Genomic DNA, 22,341 nt, shown 5'->3' with positions numbered 1-22,341 from the left:
GTACACAGAAGAATATACCATTTATTTCAAACTTAACACCCCTGACACCTCAGAAACTATTAACACAAGTATTGCAGTTCACCTAGAGATATGAAAAGACAAAAAAACCTACTCTGATACAGCTCTCTCATCCTCTTCTCTGAAACAAACAGCTGTTTTAAGTCTGGTTTCCCCTCCAGTGCCCCTGCAAGTCTCCAGAAGCAGCACAGTATCTTGTATGTGTCATTAAACCGTTCAGGTCCATTTATCAGATTTCAAGTAACGGTGACAATTGTTCCCCCTCCTTTAGATAGCAGATGAAGGCAGTCCTCTTTGGGAGACACCAAACTAACACAAAACTGAGCAGAAATGATACAATATCCTTTCCTTAAAGGGAAACAATAAGTCCTCTATTACAGCGAGTCCCTCTGTGAGTCGATGCACTCATGACATTGATTTACTGGAAACCTGGTCCAACATTGCATTTTGTAAATATTAAAAGACATTCTGTCCTTACTTTTGCTTTACAGATTATAAAAAGCTTCTAATTCAGAAAAGGTGGATTTTTTAAAATTCAGCAGCCATAAGACCATTCAAATACTTAGAAGCTACACTTTGAGATCAGAGAACAGGCTCAGGCCCAGCATATAACAAGTTACTTTAACATTATTTTGAAGTGTTGCCATTAAACAAATGCTGTCGTAGTGAAAACCTATGAACAAAATATTGCTAAAAAGTTTAATACCTAGTTTGTGCTCAAAGTGTTTAAAAAGACAAGCCACTACAAAAGCCCCTGCAGGAGACAGTATCAAAATAAGTCATTTGGAGGAGAAGACAGTACCGTGCCTAAAAGAACATTCTTGTAAGAGAAAGCGCTCAGCAAAGACCTGAATGTTGCAAAGAGTCATGTCTCTCCATAAACCTTTAATCCAACTCAAAGAGGCTGCAATTGCAGAGGAGAATATCTGTAAAACATCAATAAATAAGAGGAAGACAGAAAGAAAGCCTTTCCCAACTCTGCTTCACATACCCCCCCCCAAACCATAATCCACCGATAGAACTGGAATGAGTAAGAACAGTAAGGGTACCCAGCCCCTATTTTCACAATATTATATCAATGTTTAAACGTCTGATGGCTGTCAGTTCTAGGACCGACTTAATATACAGAGAAACACGGCCAGTTCACATCAGAAACCACCCGAAGCATCACCTTCACAGGTGCTACTCCATTTACCCTCGAGTGTGACACTAAAACTATATGACTCAGTAGTATTATAAAGCTAACACTTTAGAGATAACCAATTATGCCAGAGAGCAGTGAGCTGTACCGTTTTTGGAATTGATCAGTACAATCACTGCTGCAAGGAAAAGAACAGGCGACCAACAGTTGTGAAGAAAACTTAAAAAGGTGCTGACAAAATTCAGTCTGGGCTTGGATTGCCTCAACACAGCTCGCAGCAGTTTGACTGACATGGTGTCTGGACTGGAATTGACTGTTACCTGTCATTACTTTAAATGCCGGTAAAAAGAACAGTCACACACAAGAGTGCCGAGGAAATGTTAGAAATCAAGAATAAAGTGTATGTGGTTCTATGATAGGCTCTGGTTAAAAATCCTGAAAAAGTTGAGACAATCTGAAACGGAGGGTGCTCTTCATTCACAGAGACGCTGCTTTACGACCAAGGATTTGAAGGAAACTGAACCATACTGAGTACCGTTAAGGTGTTCTTGACCAAGCAGAATTTGATGCTGGTCAACAGCACAGAAGAGCGAATGTACTGACTGTCAGATACCAAACTCTGGAAGGTACCTATAGTTAACCTGAAAGCACTGTCCTGCTGATGGGACTGATGCACAGTACACTGTCAACTGTTCGGTTTGAGGAGGAGCAAAACTTTCTGTACATTATTTAAAACAAGTTATAATTTATATATTTCTAATTGGATTTCAGGCATGTCACTTTCTTCAGTGAACAAAAGCTAGTAGAGGCCTCGAAAGCTTTTAGGAAATATAGTTCTTTCCACTAGTGTAACATAGGAAAAGCAGCTCTTGGCATGGTTCTCCAGCACAGTGTCCCTCTGCCATGTACACTTGATGTTTCCACATTGGTGTACAGTGCTTTTGCATGGGATTAGGTTTATAATTCACAAAAGGGCTAAGGCTGTCCCAAAGAAACAAATCATTACCTGCTGTGACCAATTAAATCCCATGATAAATTTAGTAACAGGAGCAGTGTTTTATTAAGGTTTTATTACATCCGTGTCTACGAGGCACAGGTAGTCATCCAACAATTTGAGCGCAGTGATGTTACTGTCTCACTGTCAGCCTATGCTCAGACTAGAGCAGGGACACCAACCTCTAAAGTACAACAACCACGCCAGGAAGTATCAGACACCATTACAGATGCATTATCACTACTTAGGAAGGATTTATGCAGCTGAAACCTTTAGTTTAATCTCATCTACCTGTTATAAAAGGTGGCAGGTTTTCTGCATTTTTCATCAAAAGTTAGCTGCTCCATGATGCATTTGGTTTCCAGTGGATGGTGGATGTTTACTGTAATGCAGCTGAATGTTGCCTCAAACACAATACTGAACAAAACAATTCTTTAGCAATGAATGGAACGGTCTTCCTCACAGAGTCTGTTTAACAGGTTAGTCATGATACAACCGCAACTAGTTACAGAGATCACACTGTGAGCAAGCAATCAATGAGTCACTGTGTGCTTCTTTCATTCTTCTCCAGAGGTGAGAGCAAGGATGGACAAGAAACACTGTTCGCATGAGGAATTTTCTCTGTCCATTCAGTCTCTTTGACTAGATGCCACAGTGAGGATAATTTTCCACCGGTTAATAAACCTGTGACAAAACTGGTGTACAGATTACACTAGACATAAAAGAAAAGATATTTGTGGGTTGGGTATTAAAACGGGAAATATTTCCACCAGATACTACTGTCGTCTTTGTCAGGTCAACTAAGTGAAGGTTGATGTGTGTTACTTTGTGCTGTGACTCTGTGCTGCTGCATTGAGCAGTCACTTTCAGTTTAGAACGGATTGCCGCATCGCAATTTGGTGCGAGTCTGAAATGCTCCAAGTGTGGTATGAAGCTATACGCAGGACGGGAAAAACACATCTGGAAAACAGCACAGCTGTGACTCGTGCTGATAACATGCCTGTACTCTACAATTTATTTTGAAGGCAAGGAAACTCTGAGTTGTCTCATGACAGTGATGCAAGTTTGTAGATAGCCTTAACACATTAATTACTTAAAATATATGAGCATTAAAAAACAAGCACGACACCAGAGGGTCCGAGGGGATCAGACAGCTGTGGGGGCACTCGTTTACAATTCTTATTGAGGTGTTGGAACAGTTCTGCCTGCATTATAGGAAAAAAAAAAACCAGCATGAAAATCTGGGCTCCAATAATTAGAAAATGCTCATAACTGTTTGAGTTGACTCTGAACACCGATTAATGCTACTCAACTTGCAGCTTCCTACATGAACAATGGATGGACTAAAAAAAAAAAGGGAGACGCACATGTATGCTTTGTCCATTCAAACTGTAAGGCCTTGCTGTGAAAATAAGCAGGATTTAAACTTGAAGCTTTGTTTTACTCTCTTCACACCATTACTATTACTCTGTGTGTGATAGAGGGCAACATAATGAAAAGCTTCAAGGGAACTGCCCAAAAAAGGTGCTCCATCACCCCTATTTGTATGACTCTTAACATTGAGACTACAATACACAAGAGTTAGAGTTGTTGGAAAAAAACTGGTGGCTTTAACAGGTTTTTAATCCTGCCTTTGGTTGTGGCCATTTGGCTGGCCTGTCAGTCATTCGTAGAATAGAGTCCTTCAGTATTTGCACCTTCATCTTCTCTCACCTTCCACTGGGCATCCAAATTGGAGTGACTCATTTAACCAACTAGCTCACAGTGTTTATGCATCCCCAACAGCTACAGTACTAGTTTGAGCGCGTGTTGACATACAACTGTAAAATATAAACCTCTTGCTAATCTTGGTGCAGCGTTTAACAAAATTAAGAATAAACTTTTAAGACTAGTCTGCAAAAGACTTGTGAAGCTGTGTCATGGGGGAGCACTCCAGTCCCAGTTTGTCTCCTCTCAGGCTCAAAAATAAACTGACAGCAAACACACTATATGTAGCAGCAATACAACTATCCGTTTACATTAAGACTGCAACTATAATCTGTCAATTCCTCAAATTACATTCATTTAATAAACAAACAACATAATTAAAAGCCATCTCATTTGTATTCCTGCAATCTGAAGCGCATAACATTCTGGTAAAACTCAAGAAAGGACTTGGTGGAAAAAGAAGCCTCCATGAAAGTTCCTTGAATTTGATGGTGTTCTCTGCAAACATGCAAATGCATTTATGTGACTGTGTATGAACGGCACTCCAATACAGTGAGCAGATTTTACTCAATATATAAATGTTACAGTTAAAATATTGCTGAAGAATTGATCAGTACTACGCAATCCGTCTATTGAGAGCCCTTAATCTGAACCATTTTAATACAGTTTTTTTTAATCTGCATTAGAATTGAAAATATTCTGCAGGTGGCAGGGCCCTGTAATGATGAACTAATGTTGAGGGGGAGTTCCCTAAACTGGAAAAAAATGCTTGGGGCAATTTTAAAACATTATTTTGTAATCTTGCAAATATCATAACAACAAAATAAATTATCAAACACTTTTGTGTAGGCCGCAAAACACCGGTCTAAATTCTCTCTTAAGCCACAGAGAATTGTGAAACCAGATGAACTTGGTCTGTTTTTGCATTGTTCTCTGTCAATAAAGGTTTTAAGACTCAACAGAGGAATAAATGCATACCTCTCCCCCTCAGACAAAATAGAAAAAAACATTTGATTTTGAACTACAGCCACTTCTGCCAGGTCATGCCGGGTTAACTGTTCAACTTACATATTTTAAGTGTTCATGTTGAGATTAACCGTGTTTTGAGTCCATTGCAACATCAGGGGGAACTCAAGTCGAACTTTTGTTTTTCACTGCAATACAGAATGTGCAGAGACACTTAAAGAATAACAGTTATTTTATTTTTCACTTAACATTTTGCTGTTTAGTGTCTGAGGTTTCCAATAGTTTGAGCTTTCTCTTCCTCCTCATGTTGATTTGTGGTCAATACAACATAACAGATTCTAGCAGGGAAATATCTGAAAAGCAGTAAACAGTGGAGGTTTCCAACGAGAAAAAATGTCCCGTCTTTTACAAGTCACTCTGAAACAGACACCGGTTGCTTTTAAATCACTAGCTTCGTACCTCAGATCTCTCATTGCATTAGACTGAAAGGGGACGCATGACAACTGAGCATTTGAAATATGTAAGCTGATCAGGTGACCAGAGCCAGCAGCTCCAGCATTATGGCTGTTTAACCGATTCCAATCTTTGGGCTGTGTTCATAGTGCTCCTCAGCGGCCAGATTAACACCATTTTCCTACTGAAAATGGCCAACAGAAGAATGTTTTTTAAACAATACCTCCTAGTAGGTGAGAATATGTAATGCAGTGTCAATGTGTGATGACATTTCCCAAGTGGAATAAGCAGAGGAATTTTAACTTTTTTCTAGATACAGTAGACAATTATTTCACTATTTTAGCAGATCTCTGTCACTTGTATAAAGACTAAACAATGTGTTTTGCTGCAGCTGCAGGGCTCTGCAGGGGCAGGGAAGAGTAGGGGTCGCGGTCTCTCTGAGGTGTGGGAATGCTGTGGTTTTGGACAGGGTAAAAACCTCTCTGCCCCGTGCTGTCTGGAGCTTAAAGGGGCATCAACCTGGTGGTGTGGAACAGAAGGGGGTTCAGGTCCTCAGCATGGACGGCCCGATGGAGCGACGGCTCGGAGCGACTCCGCTCAATTTTTGGCAGCAGGTCTTGAACCTGCTCAATGGCTACCAGGATCTGTTGAAGGAAAACCTAATGTTAATGCTATTCTCATGAAAACTTGATGGACAACAATGACTTTTTTTTGGAAGTACATTTGTATGGATTTCATAATATTGAGGTCCAGCAGTTCCAACACTAGTGCAGACTACACCAATAAGTGTGATTAAAGCAACTTTGTTAGATTTCTGACCCCCAGTGGTGTAGCACACCTCTCTCTACTCACCTGTGGAAACAGGGGCCTCTCGTCACGTTTGAACTTCAGACAGTCAACGATAAGCCTCTTCATTGACTTGGGTGAGGTACTATACAGCTTACTGAGGTCTGGAGACAAGTAACCACGTCCAACCATAAAGATTATCTAAGAAAAACACAAAGAAGAAACAGTTAGTGACACTGGCACTGTTTTACCACATGAATAGCACTGTGAGATTTAACTTAAGCGGTTTGTAAAAACACAAACAAAATAAACAAAAAAACAAGAGGATAAGTGGTTATGCTGTTTGCCATTAGGTTTTCATTAAATAAGTCTTCATTAAATATAGTGGGTGAATGTGAGAAAGTCACCACATGGTGATGTATGTCACTCTAAAACCAAAAGTCACTTTCTGGCCTCCAACTCTTCTCACTGGTTTTAACAGATGAAATCGCATCATGAGATTTAATATAGATATTAATAATATGTTAAAAATGCAATTAAAGCTAAAACAATTAGTTGATTAATCATTTAAGCCATTTTCAAACAGAAATGGCACTCTTATTATGATGATTTGCTACTTTTCTCCATTTTACATAATTGCAAACTGAATATCTTTGGGTGAACTGATCAAACAAATCAAGCAATTTAAAAGACAATATCTGGGGCTCTGTGTTGTGTTATTTGCATTATTTTTTACAATTCGCCTTTTTAACATAACTATCAAAGAATATGATCCACACATTCATGTTTAATAGTAATGATCACTGTGGTCTTTCCCCGGCCTTTCTTCCTGTGCAACTGCTACAATTTGCTATCGTTCAGAAACATATCTCAGAATCTGAAATGCTGGGGATGTGGTGAATCCGCGTATCATTCGTTCTTTCCATTTTCAATTGGCAATCAAAATCAAATAATAAAAAATTGACTGGTTATTTTGTTATTAGGGCCACGGGGCAATTGCACTGAGCACTGGTCCCATACAGCAATACCTGTAGGGACCAGTGGTGTGTTCATGTAAAGTTAATACTTCATCTCCTCTCTGCTGGTAAGAGTTTTATACTGAAAAAAGTGAGAAAGAATGACAGTAAAGCGTTTATCCTTCATGTCAGCTCGCTTGGAGCAGTTTCAATGAATTTACCATAAGTATCACAATACGGACGCACTACATTATATAGTAACGGCTGGTTTGACTACGGAGAAGCAAATGACGACTCACTGGACCACAGTCAAACTTCTGGGTCACGTAAACCCGACCAATTAAATATTAAAATCAAATTCAGTCCTGAAGCCGGTTTTTCCATTTCGTATTTTTGATCTGAGCCTAAGATTGAAATTTTTTTTTGTTTTATAATAGAAAACAAATAACAAAATAACCAGTCAATTTTTCATTATTTGATTTTTGATTGACAGTAGTTCTATCAGCAAGTAAACCCAGGTCTCTGCGTTTTTTTTCTTCTGTGCCACCTGTGCGTCCATCTTTCCCTCTTTAATCATTCATATTAACACTTTCTGTTGAGTAATAAAAATATCAGCCTTGTCGCAAATGTTACTGCAAACTAAGTCAACAGAATCTTGGGTCTTTAGATATTTAGTGTCTGATGCAGAATAAAATAAGAACCTTGCCCAAATAATCCACTGACCGTTACTCAGTAGTGTATATATTTGGGTATTAGATAATGCTGTGCTTAGACTCTGGATGAATGAAGCAAAGTGTGTTATAAACACCAGAGAAGGCCAAAGTGCAGACATTTCATCATGTCTGGCAAAACATTTTGACAAGATGAAGCAGATTATCAGATACTCTGCTTTAGACCGTGTCAGGGTTGTGTAAACACCAAGAGGAGAGTTGTCATGTAACCTGATCTCTGTTGTTGATATTGGAGTAAGGCAGGGCCCCTGACATCAGCTCAAACAGCACTACTCCGTAGCCATATACATCAGACTGGAATGTATATGGATTGCTGTCCTGCATTCGGATCACCTCGGGAGCCTCAAGAAAGAAAAAAAAAGAGAAAGCAGGCACTTATTTTGGGTGTGAAAGGTTTCCTAAGAGCACAGAAAAATAATTCAACAAGAGAGTTTCATTCATTAGCTCTCATTAAATATTAAATATTTGTGGAAGGGAAAGGAGGTATGTAAGATACATATAATAGAGTGTCTCTCAATTATTTCTTGTCTTCTGTGATTTTAGTGGATGAGAAATTAAAGTCACTGAGGAGCATCATAAAGAATAAAGTTTCTAGTAAACACCTTTTTATTTTTCCATGATTATTTTACCTGTATTTGCGTTATGGTAATATTGTTTGGGCAGATGCATACACCTCCAATTGTTGTAAACCTTTTTTGCTTCAAAACAATTTGTAGGATTGGCAACTTTCTCAAACTCTAACGAGGCTTTTGTTCCACTATTTGGGAAACTTAACAGTCTTTTACCATATAACATAACTATTCATTAGATGCAGGATGTGTATATATATATTTATGTTTTGACCTTTTTCTCTTCCATGTGCGGACCAAAAGTCAAACAAAAATATAACACATTCGTAGAATAATACAAGAAGCAGCCTAATCAACACTAAAGTTGCTCAAGCCAAATAATTGATATTAAATATTTATGTTCAATTGATGGCTAATTATGAGTGGCTGATGAAGGAAGCCAACTACTGTACTTGTGTATAAAAAAACAAAAACAGACAAAAATGTGGAGAATATGCAGGGAGTCACATCATACTGATATTTAAGTTAAATTTACCCCTCTAGACTCTAAATGTTTTGATGTCCAATGACGAAGGTATTTGTAAAAATGTATTTTGTAATATTCACAGTAAATTTAGTGGATATCTCTTTATCAAATCAAAGAAACCATAAACAGTAAAAAGAGCATCTCACCATCCACAGAATGGATCCACTGGGCTGTTCTACCTGTTGAGAGCCGCTCCATCGAGACTTGACTGTGGCCAAGCCAAAGTCTCCAATCTTAACAGTCCAGCCCTCATGGAGAAAAATATCTGGCAAGCACAGCTCAGTAAATATTACAAACATCTGGTGTACATATTCAAGGTATTAGTCAAAACACAAACCTTTAACTAGCAAGACATTATTTATATGCATATATATATATATATATATACACACACACACATATATATATACACATACACATATATATATACATACACATATATATACATACACATATACATACATATATACATATACATACATATATACATATACATACATATATACATACATATATATATATACATACATATATACATACATATACACATATATATACATATATACATACATATACACATATATATACATATATACATATATATACACACACATACATATATACATATATACATATATATACACACACATACATATATACATATACATATATACACATATATACATATACATACATATATACATACATACATATACATACATACATACATATATACACATACATATATATATACACATACATATATATATACATATATATATACACATACATATATATACATACATATATACATACATACATACATACATACATATATATATACATATATATATACATTAGGGTGCATCAAATTTGAATGGGAATTTTTAATTTCAAAATATCAATTTGGCTGGGATTGCATTTTGTTCCACTTAACATAAAAATGACTTTTGCAAAGTTTTGAGGAATTCCATTGAGATTTAGGGGTGCCACCTAACACATGAACTTTGGTGAAATTTCGAAAAATGTGCAGTTTTTGGTCTAATTGCCAAAAGGTTGACCTGGAAATGTTGAGTACAGTGAACTTTTATACACTAACATGTTCTATAGGGTTATCAAAGCAAAAGTTGTTTGTTTGCCCTTTGGGCAACTAGGGCATTTCCCAGAATTCAACTTTCAAGATTCTCCATTCATTTGTCCAATAGACGAAATGAATGGAAGTCAATGGGACATTCACATGGCCTTACCCTGAATTTTGTGCAGCAGTGATGGATGTTGGACACACATATAAAGTTTAATTGACTTTATTGCTTAACACAAGGTGCGTTACTGAGACACCCTCTCTAGTGGCTAACTCATTGGCAACTAACAGGGCCTAATGGTGAGAGCTGACACTAACTAAACTTGTGCCACTGAACAACATCACCAGGGAGAAAGAGAGAGGAAATGGAACCCTAACTCTGAACCTAGCCAGTGCATCTCCCCCCAGTCCCCACCCGCCACCCAAGAGTAACCGTCCTATTCAGGGATTAGCTTGCATTTGCAGCAGCAATGTTTGGCTGTTGGTAGGTCATGCTCAACTGCCTGCTGCACTATATAGTAGTAGTGGATAGTAGTAGTGTACAAGGATGGTGATAGTAGTAGTGGTCTAAATGGTAAATGGATGGACTGCACTTATATAGAGATTTTATCCAAAGCGCTTTGCACTACAGATGGCGCATTCATTCATTCACCCATTCACACTAGTGCCACCTGCCACCATTGGGAGTTCATTCACTGATGAAAACAGCATCGTGGGCCTTTTGGGGTTCAGTATTGCCCAAGGATACTTTGACATGTGGCTGCCATGGTTGGAGATCGTACCACCAACATTCCAATCAGTGGGCGATTGCTCTCCCAACTGAGCCACAGCCGCCCCTGGTCTATGATGTGATAGGAGAACTGGTCTGTGGTGATGTGATAGGAGTACTGGTCTGTGGTGATGTGATAGGAGTTCTGGTCTGTGGTGATGTGATAGGAGTACTGGTCTGTGGTGATGTGATAGGAGAACTGGTCTGTGGTGATGTGATAGGAGTACTGGTCTGTGATCATGTGATAGGAGTACTGGTCTGTGTTAATGTGATAGGAGTACTGGTCTGTGGTGATGTGATAGGAGTACTGGTCTGTGGTGATGTGATAGGAGTACTGGTCTGTGATCATGTGATAGGAGTACTGGTCTGTGGTGATGTGATAGGAGTACTGGTCTGTGGTGATGTGATAGGAGTACTGGTCTGTGATCATGTGATAGGAGTACTGGTCTGCGGTGATGTGATAGGAGTACTGGTCTGTGTTAATGTGATAGGAGTACTGGTCTGTGGTGATGTGATAGGAGTACTGGTCTGTGGTGATGTGATAGGAGTACTGGTCTGTGATCATGTGATAGGAGTACTGGTCTGTGGTGATGTGATAGGAGTACTGGTCTGTGGTGATGTGATAGGAGTACTGGTCTGTGGTGATGTGATAGGAGTACTGGTCTGTGATCATGTGATAGGAGTACTGGTCTGTGGTGATGTGATAGGAGTACTGGTCTGTGGTGATGTGATAGGAGTACTGGTCTGTGATCATGTGATAGGAGTACTGGTCTGTGGTGATGTGATAGGAGTACTGGTCTGTGATCATGTGATAGGAGTACTGGTCTGTGATGATGTGATAGGAGTACTGGTCTGTGATCATGTGATAGGAGTACTGGTCTGTGGTGATGTGATAGGAGTACTGGTCTGTGGTGATGTGATAGGAGTACTGGTCTGTGATCATGTGATAGGAGTACTGGTCTGTGGTGATGTGATAGGAGTACTGGTCTGTGATCATGTGATAGGAGTACTGGTCTGTGGTGATGTGATAGGAGTACTGGTCTGTGGTGATGTGATAGGAGTACTGGTCTGTGGTGATGTGACAGGAGTACTGGTCTGTGGTGATGTGATAGGAGTACTGGTCTGTGGTGATGTGATAGGAGTACTGGTCTGTGGTGATGTGATAGGAGTACTGGTCTATAGTGATGGCAATAGTAGTAGTGGCCTATGGTCATGTGATAGTAGATACTCAAATTTTAACTGTATATAGTCTAAATACCTATAAATATGACTTAAATGACTTATGATAAATAAGTATACAAAGACACAACTACAGATATGATGGTAATATGTAATAATACATACCCAACACAGAAAGATCACCTCAAACAGAAAGATTATCTCAGTTTTCTTGAGCTCTAGTATTGTTTACCTCAGATCTCCATGGCGACCATTGAGCACTGTTAACCACTTTATCCAACAAAAACAGATGTGCGGTGGCACCCCTAAATCATCATGTACTGGGAAAATATTTTGCATGTGTTGTTTCTACATATATTGGAACACTTTTAGCACCCAGCCATATCAAAATTCAAGAATTGTGTTTTTTGATGCACCCTAATATACATACATACATATATATATATATATACATATATATATACATACATACATATATATATATATACATATATATATACATACATACATACATACATACATACATACATACATACATATATATATATATATATATATATATATATATATATATATATATATATATATGTATATAGGTATAAAAGGAGATGACTCAGGCTTGTGGACATAACCACTGAACATATTGTTCAAATGTATCACTGCGGTTATCAGATCAGTCTACAGAGATCTACGCACAAAAACCTAACAGTATACATTGTCAGAAAGACTGGACAATAAAAGGATACTGTTTGATTTCAGATCTCGATGAATTATGTTCTTCGCATGAAGATAGCTAAAAGGAGGGAGAGAAAAAAATCTGTCAATCAATGATTTCATCACATATTGCATCCTACACAATACAAGAAAGCCACCACTTTAAGCCAACAGCTTTCTCAGAGGCTCTGCTACAGTATTTAGTCTTTTCTTATACCATTACTTTAAGAGTCTGTCCATGTCCATCATAAATTCCAATTTTCACTTTAAGACTGAAGTTGAAACTAGTTAAAAAACAACTGGAACAGATTGACACCTCATGTCTAGTATCTCAAAAATGGTGTCAGCAATGAGTAAGTGGTAATGAAGAAATGTTATCTAGCAGCAGGTCTTACTCCATGCCCTGTGCTGTTTGCCTGGCCACATCAATGCGACGCATAGTGTCAAACTTGGTTTCTGAGACATGCAGATGGCGGTACAGGCTGCTGCCTTCACACCACTGTGTGATGATAGCAAAGTTAGGCTTAGTCATATAGCCCATGAACAGCAGGATGTTGACGTGGCGAGTCTTCCTGCAAACAACAGAAACATACAGTAAGTGTTAGAAATTATCATCCACAATCATTTTAAGATTAAGGTACTTAAGGTTTTATTAAGGTTATTGAATCTTTATTATTAGCAGTTGGCTGTAGTTGTGACTGTTGTTGGCTGTAATGAGCTGTATAAAATGACCAGTTGCGACCTCTAGGTTTGGGGATGTGACTTCGCTAGGTAGATTGGCAGCTAATTAGTGTGTCAGTATCTGTGTCAGCTAGGGCTTTGAATCGCTGAGCACCTCATGATTTGATTATAATTCAGAGGGATATGATGCGACTTTAAAATGATTACTGATGGATCAAATTTTGTGATTTCAATGTTTGATCTAGCTTTAAAACGGTGCCTGCTACAGAGCTAGTTAGGGTGGTTAGAGGGGGAAACGCCATCGCCGACCAAACTCAATGAACAGCAGCTCACTCACTCAGCTGGGTTCACTGTAGTGGGGCTTAAGCATTTTGACCATCTACTTTATTTGAGAATTCTTTTCGGCATATAGTTTTAGTGAGTGAAGTTGCATGTGAGAAATGATAAACGCTCCAAAGCCTATTACTTGGCACTAATTGACACATTCAGGTGAGGCTGTCATACTTGAAATGTTTGTTTGAAATCCGGTGTATCACTTGACTTTATAAGGTTCCTGGAGGAATCTGTAAATTTATCAACAGCCATCCTGAGAGCTCCATCAAGCTCAACAGTGGTTGCTGTGGCGGTGGTGGTGGTGTGTGTGCAAAATACGGCAGCAAATTGCAGATGAAAATTTAATATCCAGAAAATCACATTGCAGGTGCCACTGACTACCACAGTTTAGCACAGTGATCTTACATGGTCCAGCCTTATAAGACGTTTTCTAACGAGTCTACCTGAATTTTACTGATCACATAAGGTGCCATCACTGAAAGCCGATTGATGAATACTGTGAATACATTCTCCAGGTTACAAAACAAAATGCTGAAGTTGTCTGTGCGCCTTCTCTATAAGACAAAGATTGTAAGTTATTTAATAACTGAGAGCACTTCTCACCGTAAGACCTGCATTTCATTTTTGAAGGCCTGCAACTGTTCAGGTGTTGGCTCAGTGACTTTAAGTATCTTGATTGCCACGTCTCCGTGCCACTTGCCCTTGAAGACTGTTCCAAAGGAGCCAGCACCTATTCTCTTCTGAATGGTGACTTCTCGAGAGTGGACCTCCCAGTAGTAACTTGAGTCTCTGTAGCCCCCTCGGTGCTGAAACACAGGTTGAATGTTTTTGTGAATAGATCTTCAAGGGTTTAGCAGTCACTGCTACCTCTCTATACACATGTCTGAAGACTACCAATGACCTGTGAATGAGTTTAAAGATGACGTACCACTTTCTTTTTGTCATCAGATGAGGAGGGCTTGCGCTCCTTGTGCTCTGAGGGAGACTTGGGCGGTCTTCTACCCGGAGAGCCAAGAGAAGAGGGTGGGCTGGTGGAGGGCTTTGGTGAGGGCTCAGGACCTGCAGGAATGAGAAGGAGGGTCAAGAGACTACTACAATAAAAGAGCATAAACACCACATGCAGAATTTTACGTGAATTTGAATTCTGAAATGGTCATGGAAATAATATAAAGAACATACCCATTGTGTTGTTACATTTTAGTGCTTCCTAAAAAAAGAGACCAAACATCATTCAATCAGCATTTAATACACCGGTAATTAACAAGGTGTTGAGGTCAGTGGTTTGACTACTTTATAAAGGACCAAAGTGTTCAATTACTTGAGCTAGGGGTTTGACTCATAGTGCTGCACTGACAATTGTACCAAAAAGCTAATCAGTGGTAAAACACTGGCCAAAGATGTACTACAGCCAGTTACGTTTCTGGGCTTTCGTTCTCTTCCACACAAGGTGCAATTTTGGTTTTACAGGAAAATGTTCACACAGTTTACATGTTGAGTTGTTTGATATTTAACAGGATCCACATCAAAATAGTAACCAGCCTTAATGTGGTTCAAGGAACCAACACTGACCTCTATAATGCTGGCACCAGCAGGGCCCACTGTGCTGACCATATGAACATTGGGAGTGGAGGTGGAGCGATGCCTCTGTAGAGATTGGCCATCTCCACCCGGCATGGGGAAGCGAAAGGCTGAGGTCGGGGACAGGAGGTCCATCCTGTAAAATAGTCACAATATCAGTGAATATCAGTTTCACAGACTAATGCTATAGTGAAAATTATTTGTTTTATTATGGGAGCTTACCCAGCAGGCTCTGGGGTTAAGGCTAGGTTACTCTGTGATGGGGAATTTTCTGGCAATAGTATCCGTGGGTACTCATCTGTACAGGGATTAGGATCACACCTGAACAAAAACATAGGAAAAGGGACAGCACAAGACCAAAGAGACATAATGAAACAAGGTGTGAGACAAACCAACACTCATTTATGGACTTCAAATTGGAAGGCTCTGGTTATTACATATTCATGTGCAACCCACCTTGTCCAATCCCACTGTACTTTTTTTTTTTTGCTTTGCTTTTTTTAATACTATTAACCACTACGACCTTTTAACCTGATTTTGGAATTGTTCACATTTTCGATTTGCATCTAATTTTCATCTTGTCGTGATTTAGACTTCTTTTGATTTGCAAAGCACCCACTTTGTATTGCAACTGTTGTATTTCCCATCAAATAATTAAAGTTGTATCTTGATCTTGTAATTAATCCTTTTTAAGCAAGCCCCTTGACTCAAAGATAAAACCCAGCCAATAACCCAAACTGAAACTATAACCTCATGCACACACTGCAGTTTGCAACACAACTTTAGGGTTGAATCTGGGTTTTCAGTCCTATGATGGTGGTTCACTTCTTAACAGGGTACATTATCATGGGGGAGCAAGATCAACGCATCAAAAGCACTGAGATCTTAGGGTGATTACATTTACCTTGGCAAACAGAAACACTGATTACATCTCATAATATCAAAGATGGTAAAAAAAGGACACAATAATTTATAGTGATATAAAGGCTGCACATTATTTACACATCTATGTTCATCTGTAGATCCTTGTCATTGGCTAATGGCTGTATGCCTCTTGTACCTACAGCACCTAAATGCTGGGGAAAGTTTTTTTCTTTTACAAATGACTGTCTTGTCTTTATTCCTCATGTCCTATATTTTAATTTGAATGTTGACACTTGACCTCAGTTCTGTAAAACCTAAACCATTCAAATGAGCTAGCTAGGGGAAAACAGCTAAATATGGTTTGAAGTTCCTGAAAAAGGCTCTTTCGTTGAGATCCTCCCCGCTAATAAACTGAACAGCATCACTGCATTATAGTGAATAGCTCGTCTCCAACTCACCGTTTGCTCACTGTATCCATGTCCACACACACAGTCGGGACCTTGCTACTGCAGTGCTGGTGAAATTTGTAGCCGCATGTCTGACATCTGAAGCCGTTAAAAAGAAACTTGTGGCAAAAATCACAGTAAGCCAGCTTGAAGAAGGTTTTCCGTACCTGCACAGATAAACAGTGCACAATATTTACTTTTACATCGGCAATGTTCAAGAAAATATTAGATAAAAAATAATTACAAACCCAAATATCAGGTGGAATGACACTTATTCATGATAGGTTGGCATTTTTATCAAATATAACGTATTTCAGATAGGCCATTAACATGTAGATATGTTCGCCAGCTACTTACAAAGTTGTGCATGGTAAGGGGAATATCATCCAGGACCTCGACTAAAAGCTCCTCTCCAACCAGCGGAGTGATGTCAGTGTCCCAATCTGTCAGCCTCTTGCGACTGGAGAGGCAAAAACAAAGGTAAAACGTTTGCATATATTATCAATTTTTAAACCCATAGCTTCCCAAATGGGAAGTGGCTATTTAAACCAATTGAATGTTTCTCACAACTACGTGGAATAACTTTAGATGTATTTTACAGTCTGTATCAGCTAATACGCTCTTAGAAAATGAGGTCAACACATTTATGATTTCCATGTAGAAATATATGACAAAGCATGATATACAATGATTTTTGAGAGACATGAGCAGACTCAGATCAGACAAGTTGTGAATGAAGTAACAGTTTGTCCAGATGATCTAAACCTCTTTGTTTCTAGGTAAAACTTCATCTGAGTGCACCTCCCAGCCAACTTTCTGCCTTTAGGGTTAGGGTTAGGATTAGGGTTAGGCTTGCACTGGCTTGGTTTTAACAGTACAGTGAAGATACTGGTAACATTAAACTGAAAAAACCTAAGGACTCCATTGGTATCAATCACCTCATAAAAAGGCTAACTAATGCTCCAAAATTAAGCAACATTTTGGCAAGGAAAAAACTGAGATGCCTCTTTTCACACTGGTCCCTAGACCTTTCACATCTCAAGATAGCTAAATGAAAACGGGATCTACGGGTACCCAAGGGTCTCCCCTTTACAGGCAAGCCCACTTTATGCTGGTCTCATACTGTGTGGTGCAAAAACCACACAGTTATTGTAGTACAAATGTGTTATTTTCATCTATTATATTTCAATATGTCTGCACATGTCCATAAACAGTCTTGGAATTGCATAAATTGGGTATGATTGGAAAGCTGAGACTGTGAAATCAATGAGCCCAACTGTATTGTTATGTGATGTTGTTAGTGTCCATAGTAGCCATTATGTAAAAACTGCGTTAAATGGCCTGTTGTGACCTCTAGGATAATCATTGCCACAAGTTACAGACCTTGAGCATTCAGAAAATGTTTGGCTTTCCACCATATATTGACAATAAGGGGGATTCTCAGCAGTTTCCAGAACAACAAATATATATATATATATACACACACACACACATTTCTTTATGTTGGCTATGAGGAATGCAACCCATTATCCCTGTATGGAGTAGGATGACATTCAGCGGACATTAATGCAATCTTACCCTTCCAGAAGGCGAAATACAGCACAGCAGTCTTGGCTCAGGCCTCTCACTTTGAGTGCTTTATCTAAACTCTCGTACACAGTCTGTCCTTGGCGAACATTCACCTGAGAACAGGAAACTGTATTTGAACAAATGTGACTTTTAAATGACTTTACCCAGCCAAACACGGGTAACAAGGAGGCATACTGGAGTACTAATAAGCAAAATGACAGCTACACATTGAGTTATGTTGGCATACACATTACCCACAGTGTGACAGAGCAGAATAACACTTCAGTCCATTGTACAAATCACTTTTTTAAACTTCAATATCAATGAAACACGCATATTCAGACCACCATAAAGCTCTTTTGGACAACATTGTGGGATGCCAGATAACCACAGCTGCACATGGTGACATGACTTTACAAGATATCCCACATATGTGCATTTCCAACATAGCAATACAGAACAGGGGTTGTTATATAATAGGGGTCTGTTCATTTTAAATAAAAAGTCAAGCAGGATGAGTTCAGCCAAATTTTGCTGACAAAAAAACAACGAGATCTCTCCAATAATACAGCAAAGGTTGTAAAACTATCGACTCAAGTTTACTCAATGCCATGATAAGTGGACATGTATGCAGGCCTTGCTGAGCTTGGACACAAATCTTTCCGTTTTATAGTAGAGATATTAATAACATGAGGAACATTGTTCTCCACACAATTTTAACTAAAATGCATGATTATTGTTATCACTAATGTTACAATTAATGCAGTTACAGTGTATTCATATTTGCAGCATCCAAAATGTTGGTGTATGCTGCATCACTGATAAATAGCAGTACAGGGCAAATCATCTCACCACTGTCCTCTGTTTGTTGGGGAGGTAGACTCGGATGGTGCCCCCACCTCGGGGTACATCCTCCGGACTAGTTTCCCCCGAGGAGGAGTAGGAGGAGGAGGTGGAGGACATGTTGAGAGGCAGTAGAAGCTGGGATTTGCAGCACTTAGACACAACAACCTCGGGAAAGCTTCATGTACAGTTGGATCCAGAAGAGTTAGCCCTTTACTTGGAACCTGCAAGGACATGGCCATATCAGTCTGGACACAATATACTTTGTGGGTAATCTATGAATTCAACTATACACTAACTGTACCAAACAAAAGCTGTACAAATCATTTAGATTTGTACATCTAAATACAATTTAGTTAGTTATAGACATTACCAATGTACATATTATTTTAATTTTGACTTACTAGATCAACACTTGACTTTACAAAAAACACAAATACAAAAACCCCCCACATTAAAGCACACACAAAAACCATAACCCCCCCCCCCCCCACACACACACACACAAAAAACACATAAAACCACAAAGAAATTACAAAACCCCACAAAAAACTGCATTAAAATGCTGAATGCACACTGCAAAACTAGAATCATGAAGAAGTCGTGTTCCGGCGCTTTCGTGGACTCCAGAAGGTTAAAGCTAAATTATATTAAAAGGAGTGTGGAGTACGGGGGCGTTACTGTGCCTCTACTCTCTCAACACTGACTAGCCTGATTTGTATGACAAAAAGGTGACGCCAAACACTACTTAAAATCCTGACAGCTAATAAAGCAGGAATCAGTAGTCCAGTGGTTAGCAAGTAGAGCTGACACTTTAAGACATTGCCTTTACAATGTAAATGGTACACTCATTATGTCGGATAGTGAGTTGTGAAATGTTCTCAGTCATTATCACATAGATACAAGTGTTTGTCGAAGAGGCAAACAATCTTTTGTCTTATTTTTTATTCTGTTTGGGGACACAAGAGAGACTGGCACGTACCCAGCTACGATGTTACTCACCGTTTACGGCACAGACGAACGGCAACGATGAACAGTAATGATAAAAAACTAACAGAGTAAATATTAAATTGCCATAAAGTATGTACACAAGCATGTGCCGGTGGAAACTTTATATGAATGTTGAAAGTAAGGGCTGACAAACTTGCTAACTACTCGCATGCTAATGCAAGCTAGCGCTAGCTATTTAGCTTAGCATGGGATTTGCCTGCGATGCAAATGACATTTCGCGTTTTGGGAGGCCATGTTTCTCCCGGGGCGTCACTTATACTATTTATGCCAAGTAGCCAACTACTTTAAAGGTAGGTCAGTAGGAAGTGGATAAAGAGTGACATAATATATGTTCATACTAACGGTGCAACATTATCAAAGCGTTAGCAAACTCCTTCCAGCGCGGTTTGAAGCTGTGCGAGCTAGCTGGCTAACGTTAGTGCTGAGTGGAGCAGGAGAGGAGATTATCTGGCTAAAGTTCAGAGGCTAATTTAGCTTTCTTTACTGTGCAGGGCTTTCTGTTGCTGCTACCCAGCTAATGTTAGCCAGTTTGGGGGGTGGGGGTTTACCACCGCGTCAGTTTATTGGCTCCTTCTAGTGTCTCCCCAAAATACACAGCAGTGACTTACTCAAATGAAAAACAGCACGATACTGTTGTCACTATACATTTATCAGTATAACAGCAAATCCTCTTCCTGACAATGTGTTGAATACAGTTTGGATACAAGTTAAACGCTTACCTGTAGCAGCCATCTTGAATTCTTTCAATCTGAAGTCGGATCTGTCAAGAACTTCGGGGAAAGCGGAAAACCTCCGAAATGCTCCGTCTTCATTGGTTGGTTCTTGTAGCTGCGTTAGGAATAGCACATCAACCTAAAGCCCAGAGGGGGGCAGCATGTCACCGCCACTGTGCTCTGCCTGAAAAAGACCAATAATAACTGCTGAAATACTCAGAATATAGACATAAAAAGTATGAGAACGCAATGGTGGATTAGAAGGTAACAAAATCGTAACCCTGTTAAAATAATCGCCTAACTCGAGTTTTGCAGGAAACACAAAAAACTTCACCAAAAGACATTTATTGATCATTTCACTCAAAAATGATGTAACAGGATGGCTAATTGGCATAGTAATAAAACTGTGTGTTAATTATGTAACTTGAGCGAATTAAATGACTTAGGCAATTTTTTGAACATGCCTTTGTGACTTTAGCCAGATATGGTAACACTTTTTTTTTGAAGGTGTCTACTGCAAAGAGTCACACAAGCCTGTCAGAAACATGACATGACAAGTATCATGAGCATTAATGTTACTTCAAAGTGTCAATAATGTTCATGGCACATCCCATGTCATGTTTATGACACGCTCATGTCACTCTTATGTAGATACCTTCAAAATAAAGTGTCCACAATATTAGTGTCAACAATAAAACACTGATAAACTAAACTGATAACTAAACAATCTCCCTTCTTTGCTGGGTTCTGATGCCTATGAATGTGGCAAATTGTTAAAGAAGTGATGATCTTAAAGGGGTAAAATCACATGATCTGATCAACTGAGGATGTAGGCGATTTTACCATAGGTGGCCGGCGTCATGAGGAGATGATTTAGGCAAAAGAAAAATAATTGACAAAAAATGACTTATGACTGGCGATTATTTTAACAGTGTGACGATATAGATATAAAAGCATGAGAACATAACGGCTAATCATATTAGTTATGATTACAATACACAGTGTAGTAATGTTAATGTCAGTGCTAAATAATCAAATATCCAGTTAGTGAACAATCACGTTATCTGACATGTTGACTAGAATATTAGTTCAAGCACACAGGTATTTATTCTGAAGAAATGTTGGAAAGTGATATCAATATAGCAGCAAGCCAGACACCACAGAGACAGAACAGTAAACTAAAATGGTTACAAATGAGCATAGCTTAATACATTTTGCTGATTTATTCTGAACTTCAGAAAATTTGAATACAAGACGGGGTTTGGGAATGTTGGAGGATTTTACATTGTGACTTGGTGCTTTTACTTTAGGACATACATTAGTCCTTCCAACATTGTTATTAGTTACTTTCAGCAGTGGTGAAATGTAACTAAGTACATTTACTCAAGTACTGTACTTAATTGAGGTACTTGTACTTTACTTGGGTATTTCCTTTTTATGTAACTTTATACTTTTACTTCACTAAGTTTTTGAGGCAAATATTGCACTTTTTTACTCCACTACATTTAGCTGACAGCTCTAATTACTTTTCAGGTCGAGATTTACCATTAAAAAAAACATTATAAATGTAAAGTGATTAGACAATATTTTTTAATTAAACCTCATAACAGTATATTAAGTAGTTAAAATTAGCCCTATCTTGAGAAAATTAGTTTTAGTTTTTAGTTTAGCTTTTTTATTTCAAACGTGCGAGTAACACAACAAAGTAAACTG

General features: G+C 38.8%; 1 protein-coding gene across 2 annotated transcripts; it reads right to left on the bottom strand.

Annotated features, from left to right (window-relative positions):
• Window positions 1–280: 280 nt before the first annotated feature.
• On the bottom strand, window positions 281–20,773 carry araf (A-Raf proto-oncogene, serine/threonine kinase). 2 transcript variants are annotated; one of them, XM_059336476.1, is made up of 16 exons: window positions 20,635–20,773; window positions 18,914–19,128; window positions 18,071–18,174; window positions 16,850–16,952; window positions 16,505–16,659; window positions 15,405–15,503; window positions 15,174–15,318; window positions 14,784–14,811; window positions 14,533–14,663; window positions 14,208–14,410; window positions 12,986–13,162; window positions 12,623–12,669; window positions 8,994–9,112; window positions 7,963–8,094; window positions 6,132–6,266; window positions 281–5,923 (listed from the first exon to the last, which is right to left on the bottom strand). In XM_059336476.1, exons 2-16 carry the CDS (start codon window positions 19,022–19,024, stop codon window positions 5,783–5,785), a joined length of 1,830 nt encoding a protein of 609 aa, XP_059192459.1. In that variant the 5' UTR covers window positions 19,025–19,128; window positions 20,635–20,773; the 3' UTR covers window positions 281–5,782. The 2 variants fall into 2 exon arrangements, with proteins under 2 accessions (XP_059192459.1, XP_059192461.1); XM_059336478.1 differs by lacking the exon at window positions 20,635–20,773 and adding an exon at window positions 19,907–20,268.
• Between the last annotated feature and the right edge of the window lie 1,568 nt (window positions 20,774–22,341).

The sequence above is a fragment of the Centropristis striata genome, chromosome 7, assembly GCF_030273125.1.
Source record: "Centropristis striata isolate RG_2023a ecotype Rhode Island chromosome 7, C.striata_1.0, whole genome shotgun sequence".
Lineage (NCBI taxonomy): Eukaryota > Metazoa > Chordata > Actinopteri > Perciformes > Serranidae > Centropristis > Centropristis striata.
Note: the sequence above shows the minus strand (reverse complement) of the source record. Positions and strands in the feature narration are given on the sequence as shown.

Bases quoted from the DNA above. Each gene is read 5' to 3' on its own strand.
- araf (XM_059336476.1), bottom strand. From the start codon at position 19,024: ATGTCCTCCACCTCCTCCTCCTACTCCTCCTCGGGGGAAACTAGTCCG. The intron at 9,113-12,622 runs GTATCCTTTTAT...TGTGCTTGCCAG, and splicing joins TCGAGATCTGAAATCAAACA to ATATTTTTCTCCATGAGGGC. The intron at 6,267-7,962 runs GTTACATGACAA...TGTTTTTCTTAG, and splicing joins ATATCAACAACAGAGATCAG to ATAATCTTTATGGTTGGACG.